The 8,614-nt window shown below is 37.5% G+C and overlaps 1 protein-coding gene across 1 annotated transcript; it reads right to left on the bottom strand.

Annotated features, from left to right (window-relative positions):
* Positions 1-3,793: 3,793 nt before the first annotated feature.
* On the bottom strand, positions 3,794-7,887 carry LOC114750784 (protein NRT1/ PTR FAMILY 6.2). Its single transcript, XM_028939389.1, has 6 exons — positions 7,805-7,887; positions 7,624-7,726; positions 6,148-6,365; positions 5,185-5,732; positions 4,647-4,990; positions 3,794-4,442 (listed from the first exon to the last, which is right to left on the bottom strand). Exons 1-6 carry the CDS (start codon positions 7,805-7,807, stop codon positions 3,913-3,915), a joined length of 1,746 nt encoding a protein of 581 aa, XP_028795222.1. The 5' UTR covers positions 7,808-7,887; the 3' UTR covers positions 3,794-3,912.
* Positions 7,888-8,614: the final 727 nt, after the last annotated feature.

The raw sequence follows: 8,614 nt of genomic DNA, 5'->3' as shown, positions 1-8,614 counted from the left end.
TCGTGCAAGTAGAATTGTGAACTCAACGTCAAGTGCAACTGTGGAATGCACGAGACATCAAGACTACTTTTGTCATTTCACTGAGGATTTGTTTGGAATGGTTTATAAATCTGACTACCAAGTTTTTAAAAAAATAATTTTATAGTATACAAAATACGTATGTGAAAGAAATTCTGTCTTAACTTGCATGACAATACTTTTTTTCAAGATATTGTAATGCTCCTATTTTTCTGTTTTCATTTTTTGGGGGACAAATTTCATACTTTCATCTAAACAAACAATTTAGCGTCAGCTGCAAATCTTATTCATTGGCTTTTATCATTTATTAATAATATGAATAACGTGTAATCTATTTATTTTTATTATTAGATTTAATTTAAAAAATTATTCATTTTTAATTTTTACCTTCAAAAATAATATTTTTATTAAATTATTTAGTTTTAAAATATAGTAACGTGAAAATATGTTATTGCCACATAATTTGATTTTAAAATATAATAATATTTGTTCATTTTTCTCAGTTTTTTATTTTATTTTATTTTCTTTCAACTTTTTTTTTCTTTTAACCTTGATCCCAACATCAGGGCATTGATTGACCTGAATTCCATGTTGGACCGGAGCATGGCCTGACGCATGGACTCTAAGGGAGGGAGTATCATTGAAATTAAATTGACCTTAACGGGTATTAGATTTTGTTGAAGAAAGTTGCAAAAGCATCTTGAATTTGTAAAATTGAGGTTTGGAGCTTATCCCTCCATCCATCTACCTAATTCTATTATGAAATCTCATGCCACCCGATTTAGGCAAAACGGGTTAGGTGGGTTAGTAGGATTATTCACACTATAATGGGCTTGTGTGGATTATCATACCTGCAGGCTATCCACCTCCTACCCACTTTCCTAAAGGACCCTCAATCCTCTTCCATCATCTCTGGCTGTAATCCTTTTAAGCGCGGCAGTCGCCCCTGCTCCTTCGACTGCCAAGTGGTTCTTCTAGCATCATCTCTGGTCCTTCCCCCACCGAGCGATTCTTTTGGGTGCTATGGCCGTCTTTCTGATGCGTGAATCTTCTGGCGTCGTCCCTAGTCCTCCACCCCCTCCACCAAGCACTTCTTCCGGTACTGCGCCCGTCTTCGCGATGCTTGTGGGTTTCCACCTTCATTCCATTCTTGTCGCATGACATCATCTGCCTTTCCTGTGTTGTGAAAGATTTCATATATGACTCCTATTTTCTCCATGCTCAGAACCTTCAAGCTGCACCCAATCCCCAAATATGGTTAGATTCATGCGTACTCTTTAATTGAATGAATTTGATATTTTCAACTTCGGACTATATATCATGAATATTCTCATTTTTGCATCTTTAAAGTTGGGATTTTTATATGAGAATTATAATCCCCAAATCTTCACTATTCTTTTGGGTCATTCTTTTTAGGTTTCTAAATCGCATTTTGCAAGTTCGTAAACTGAATATTACATGCCCGGCTACATATTTCCTTTTGGGTTGTCTTTTCAAAGCTTTCTAAATCATCTTTCCCAATTTGCAGCATTTTGATTTTCAAAATTTTGATTTATTATTTTTTGTAATTGTTTGTTTAATATTCCAACTTATTGTTTTTTGGATTTCCCTAGTGCACTCTGATCATCTTAATTAGTATATTGTTGTGAATTCTGAATTTCATTTTTTTATTTGTTTTGGATTATGTCAGCTTTTTTGTTATTGGATTTCCCACAACTTATTTTGAATCCACATTTATGATGATTAAGATTTTAAATTATATAGTTACTAACCAATAATTAATATATTGCCATGACTCTAATTTCATCCATTGTGTATTTTATCTGGCAGTTAAATTGCGATGAATGCTTGCGGCTAATTATTTCCTCCTTAAATGCATAAGATAGACATTCACAATAATTTCATCCAATTTACTTACTTAATTATTATTTCATTTACGGAACAATGATAAGACACTCATTTCATCAAATTTTACATTTAAACACCACGACTCTACTTGGCAATGCACTTTTTAAGACAATCAAGTCTTGAAAGAACTCATAATCATCCAAAATTGATTGCAGAGTGGCTGGAGCCTCATGCATCACTTAGAGATCGCTCAATCTCTCTAAGCAACAGTGTTCCTCCAAACTCATGTGAAACACATGCACCGTTTTCCTACTAAGAGCATCTGCAACCACGTTGGTTTTACCCCGAATGGTACTTAAGCTCAAAGTCATCTCTGAAGACTTCTAATCTACTAAATACTTTAGGTTCTTGTGATTGCTGAAGACTTCAAACTGTGATCCACATAAGTAGTGCTTCCAGATCTTCAATGCAAAAATCACCGCAGCTAATTCCTAGTCATATGCAGGATAATTCTTCTCATGTGACTTTAATTGCCTAAATGCATAAGCAACCACTCTACCTTCCTATATCAAGATACACCCTAAACCCTTAAGTGAAGTATCGGTGTAAAGGGTGTACATTTTGTTACGATTTGGAATGATCAACACTGGGGCTGTGGTCAACTTAGCCTTCAGTTCTTGGAAAGCTGCCTCACACTTTTCATTCCAGATAAACTGTTAGTCTTTCTTGGTCAACTTAGTTAGAGGCATGGCAATATGAGAAAATCACTTAATAAACCTCCTATAATACCCTGCTAAACCCACAAAACTTCCCACCTCTGTTATAGATTTTGGCGATTCCCATTTCAACGTGGCATCAACCTTGCTAGTATCAACAGCCACTCCCTTGATAGATATTACGTAACCTAAGAACTTCATTTCTCTAAGCTAAAACTCGCACTTGCTTAACTTAGCATATAACTGATGATCTCTTAGTATTCACAATGCAATGTAAAGATACTCTCGGTGTTCTTCCTCGTTCTTAAAGTATATCAAAATATTATCTATAAACTCCACAATGGACTTGTCTAAATAGAGCTTGAAGATCAGATTCATATAGTTCATAAACACTACTGAAGCATTCGTCAACCCAAAAGGCATCACTAAGAACTCATAATGTCCATATTTGGTGTGAAAGGTTGTCTTCGGGATGTCCTCTGCTCTGACTCTTAATTAATGATATTCAAATCTTAAGTCGATCTTAGAAGACATTGCTGACCCTATTAGCTGATCTAGCAAGTCATCAGTCTTAGATAAAGGATATTTGTTCTTGATAGTCACTTTGTTCAACTGTCTATAATCTATACATAATTTTAAACTCCCATCTTTCTTTCTCATAAATAGTATTGGTAATCCCCAAAGGAATTATATTGCAAGTAAGGGAAGTTTAGTTGCACCTCATATAATCTGCACATATTGCACTTATGTTCTAAGCATATTATGTGCAATCTAACTTGCATTACCTGTAATATATATTTGTTATGTACAATCAAATTTCAGTAAAGTGCAATATATATTCCTTATATGCAACTAAACTTTCAATATGTGCAATTAAGGATATTTTTGTCTTTTCATTGTGATATTTATTTACACCGAAGGACTTCAAAAGCTGACAAATTCTCAGGTTTCATTTATCAATATATTTTTTAAATGGGGACTTTTTCCAAATTTTCCCCAAAAAAAATAGCCATTTAAAATATTCCTTTAATTTCTTGAATGAACTTTTTCGGATCTAAAATCGTACAATTGCAAAAAAGGACGCAAAGCAAGACATGATCTTTGATCACAGACCTTGATAACAAGAGCATCGCACTCACGCTGGGGAAACAAGATTATATATGTTACATATGGAGGCCAATCCGGAACGTTACGTTACTAGTTCAAATTCAAATCACAACATCTACGACCTCTTGAAGTATATAATCCAAATTCCAAATCACCCCACCATTCTACTCTGTACGTATACACAATAATGCGATTCAATTCATTACCAACGATTCTTCTCCCCTCAGCACTTCTCTTCTGCATTGGACCCATTAATCGCCTCCATTTCCACGGCTGATTTCGGCTTATTTGGCTTGTACCAAATCGCACACACTATAAATGCTACGAGGTTGATGAAACTGAGTACGGTGAGTAGGGCATAGAACAGATCAAGCCTTCCATGGTTGATGTCATCCGCGAGCCATCCTTGCCCATCATTGGCGCCGGTCACTTTCTTCACGACCGATACCAGGAAGCTACTGAAGAAGAACCCTAGCGACAGAGTCGTGAGGAAGAGGCCCGTGCTCATGGTTTTCATGCCTTTTGGGGATTGGGTTATGAAGAAATCGAGTTGGCCTGTGTAGATAAAGGCTTCTCCTGAACCCACCAGGAAGAACTGTGGGATTAGAAGGAACACGGTTATGGGCACCGTCTTTGTGTCGTCGGCGACGCCTTTCGCCACTGCTAATCGTTTTGTCTCGGACACTGCAGCGACGGTCATTCCCAATGTTGAAAGCACAAGGCCAATTGCAATCTTTTGCAGGCTGGTGAATCCTGTTACACTCAAAAGGGGAACTATATCAATTTCTCTTGTTTCCGAGGGTTAAAATTTTGTTATGCTTTACATGGTTAAACTTTTTGCTGTAAGCTTTGAAATCTTGTTTCAAATATATTTAAGGTTCAGTTGTTTATGTATTGAACAAGTTACAGGCCTGTGATGTTTAAGCGTAACTAAATATTGGATCCTTTGTCATTTACCTGGTTTGCCTTTCCACTTTTTCCAAAGGGGCATAATGAGTCGGTCATAACATCCCAAAGTGATTAAGATGGCTGCCACAAAGAAGACCGTGAGAGAGCCTGCGGGAATCTGGAATTTTCCAATGGACCTTTCCATGGTGGAGGCTTGTTCAACTGAAAAGGTGATCATTTGGGCATATGTGGTCCAGAATATGATGGTTGTGGCCCAAATTGGTAGGAGCCTCACCATCATTTTCACCTCTTCCACCCTTGTCAATGAGCATAATTTCCAGGGGTTTGGTGCAGAGCCATACATATTCTTCTCAAAATCATCCTCTGCTACGATGGCAGCTTTCTCCAGAAAACTATTACAAAAAATAGAAGTGTCAGAGATTATAACAACAAGTGATCAGGGTATTTATGTGCGTAGATGTGCATTTATTTTGAATTAAATTGACAAAAAGAGAAAAGAAGAAAACTGTTTCTACTTATTATGACAGTTTCTTCAATTCCAGTTATATGAATCGGCTCACACAAGGGTAGACGGAGAGAAACTAACCGGAACTGATCAGTGTGCTCTATTCTTGAAGCCTCAGGAGTGTCCTCATACAAAGAGCCAATGTTGTGTGGGAGGTCCATCTTCTTTTTCCTTATTGCAGCAACAATGACTTGGAAAATGTGGACTATGGGGCTTCCCATACTTTTCTTGTATCTGTATCTTTTAGTTCCATATAAGAATACTAAAATGGCTATGAGCATAGAAACAGAGCAAATTCCATATGCCCAGGTCCGACCCACTTCATCTTGTATATAAACAAGAACTGTGACAGCCATCAGAGTCCCAAAACTAATGAACAAGAAGAATCTGTTGAAGAAATAGGCCATTTGAGATTTCTCCTTCTCATCCTTGTCATCAAATTGGTCAGTTCCGAATCCTGAGACACTAGACTTTAGGCCACCTGTCCCTAGTGCAATAAGATACAGAGCTATGTATAAAATTCCCATTTGGAATCCATTAGCTCTCTTGCAATGGTCGCCACTGGAAGTGGTGCAAGGTGGTGGACGTAGCTGTGGTAATTTTGTTGAGATTGCTAAAGTGGCGGTACCCTGAAATCAGCATCCTTTTACAGTCAAAAACAAAGTAGATGCGAAGCATAAATTTTGACAAAAATACAAGCGTGTGATAGCATGGTAACTGCAACACAGAATAAATATAGTCTCCATTATATTGGGTTGAGTTTGGGCATATATTATCATTTCTTTTCAATATTAGTTTTCATAGATAGGCTCTAATGAGAAAATATGATGAATAAAAACCAGTAGTAATAATAACTATCAGTATATCAAAAGTCCTGCCCTGTGTCTTTGTATTAGCATAATAACAATTATAATTGTCCGTATGTTAATAAGTAGCCTTTGGACTTGCTTGAAACTTTGTTATATGCTGAATAGTTCAACGTAAGGATGATATTTGATCAGGAATGTAACTTGCAGGCCCAAGAATAGCTGTAATGGGACTAACCAGTGTTTGTATTGCGGAAAAAATTCCGATTGTCTTGTATCTGCCAAGAAAGGAATCAGCTAGAAAGCCTCCAAGTAAGCACAGAAGGAACGATGTGCCCATAAAGTCAGTGACAATATTAGCTGAGGTAGAGCTTGGCAGATGCATGGTCCCAATCAGGTATGTCACCAGGTTGACCGCAATCCCCATGGTTGAGAGCCTCTCAACAATTTCAATCCCTGTAAGATTGGTAAAAATTAGCTTCCGCTCTTAAATTCATTGTTGTTGGACTCTCTTTTGTTAAATATTATATAGTATTATTCCTGGCCTCTATTTAAATGCCTATTGTTTTGGGTGATGTAGTCCTCGACGTAGCAAAACATCTATGACCCAGTGATGAATGATGATAATGAGTTCAGGGGTTAATTGATTTCTTGCTAAAGTAGCAAACTCATCCTCTCTTTTTAGCATGCAAAGCAGAGCTTCATCATGCTAGAGAGAGACAGGTTGAGGGATGTGAGCGTCTTAAACTCTCTCTCTCTCCCCCTCTCTCTCTCTAGGTGGAGGGTCCTACACCATGTGTCTATTGATGCATGCTGACAGGAGGTCCTTTTTGGCTATAGCAGAAACGTGAAATGCATCCCCCCCCCGGGGGGGCTGTATTTCCGTTTGATAAATAATTTTGAGTTTTTTGGCAGAAAATTAAAAATTAAAAACAGAAAAATGTATGCGAAAAGCAAAGCCAAGTCTTTAAAAGAAGTTTTTTTTGGGGGGGGGGGGGGCGGGATGAAGTATAGATTGAAAAAACTATTGAAGATGTGCAATATCTCATAATCAATTACAAGGTTCCGTATATCACGTTATGCCCTTTTCCCGTATATTCCAAACAGATAGTGACATAAGAATTATCATTAGAAGTATTATTGTTCTTTTGCTGAGACGTTTCCCTTAGTCCAGCTCCATCCTCTGGGCCAGTTGCCGCCCAAAAACGGGAAAAAAAAAAAATGAAATCAAATTGAATAATATTTTTTTTTAAAAAAAAAAAAAAACTTCCTGATGAGGAGAAACAGGACTCCAAATATGGATCTGGATCCTGATTCTCCATGCTAGATGCTGTGAACAGACCAAGTTCTATCTGTTTCACTATTATCCTTCGTTGAAAACGCCAACCCTCCTTCTCAGCACTGTCGTTTTGCTCTAAGTTGTGAGGGAAACTAAGAGTATACAGTATAAGTGTCGTGTGCATATATTCCGAGTAAAGATCGGTTTTGATGCATTACCAAGCAGGAGATGATATGCATAATGTGACCCAGCTAGATGCATATCTGGTGTGCTATTTAAAATGTCTTATTATGTCTAATATGAGACTAGACACGTATCTACTTTTAAAATTTGATGCTTCATTGTAAGTCGCGTAAGAGTAACTTGCACAGTTGAGAGAGATAGAGGAATATGGGCACTGATATTGCATCAATGGGATGGAGGGGGGGAACAAACCTAGAATTAGAGCAGCAGTCACCCAACCGCCAGTTTTGGATCTGTCAGCTGGGAAACCTTTATAGTCCACAGCATCAGCAACAGTCCAACTCATCTTCCCATCCTGAAAAACGAGGTAAAAACTTGAAACATAAGAATAATATTTCAAGTTTCAATTGCCATTGATTCAGAGACTACTCACCATTTTCAGAGGTTTCAAGTTCCCCCACAAAGAAAAGAGCTTAAAGGGCTAAAACTGAAAGCTAGGAAGCTTGTTATTCTAGGCCTCCACTCACAACTGATGGTTGTGGAGGGATCTTCCCCTTTTATAGGGAAAGAGCTCAGCGAATACTACCATGAGCTTGAAAGTGACCTCTCCACTATGCAATTGAGAGAGATCTCCACTGGTCCATGATGGAGGTAGGGATTACCTTTATCACAATAGTAAGTGGAAGGTTGTAGGATAGATTCAAAATTTTGTTTACCCAGATATTTTTTTTTGAAGAATATTATTAACAAAATATTAAAAGGTGATGTTGATTGAGGAGAATTCGGGGAATATGTGGAATCTAGAACATGCAACAATAACACATTGCAGTCTCGCCTCTCCTTTTTGGTAGGATAGACTGATTTGGGTCAAGAAGGATGTGAACCACTCTACCTTGGCTGGCTCTTTGAAGTGCTTTTCCTACCCCACATGTATGAGAAAGCTTTCCTACCCTTTTGTTTTTCTGCATAGGCGGAAAAAGGAAAGGACTTTTTACTTCTTAAAGCATGCCCCTATGACTCTTTTGGCCTGAAAGCATTTTAACCACAGTATTTCATCTACGTAAGTATGGATTTATTTACACTTGGGTAGATCTTACTGAATCATCAGTCTTTTCAAATAAAAAAGGTTAGCTGCTCTAACTTTGCTACCAGAAGGCGTAAAGATAAGATATAATTTGGAGGTTAAGTTATTCCACTGATCGGGAAAAATTTTGTAATTTGGTCTTTATTTTTCTTAAAAAGA

This window comes from Neltuma alba, unplaced genomic scaffold, assembly GCF_004799145.2.
Source record: "Neltuma alba isolate B1F8T4 unplaced genomic scaffold, ASM479914v2 tig00006649_pilon, whole genome shotgun sequence".
NCBI lineage: Eukaryota > Viridiplantae > Streptophyta > Magnoliopsida > Fabales > Fabaceae > Neltuma > Neltuma alba.
This window is presented reverse-complemented; position numbering and strand designations above follow the sequence as displayed.

Bases quoted from the DNA above. Each gene is read 5' to 3' on its own strand.
- LOC114750784 (XM_028939389.1), bottom strand. The intron at 5,733-6,147 runs GTTAGTCCCATT...TGCTGATTTCAG, and splicing joins TTTCCGCAATACAAACACTG to GGTACCGCCACTTTAGCAAT. The intron at 4,443-4,646 runs GTAAATGACAAA...TGAGTGTAACAG, and splicing joins AAAGTGGAAAGGCAAACCAG to GATTCACCAGCCTGCAAAAG.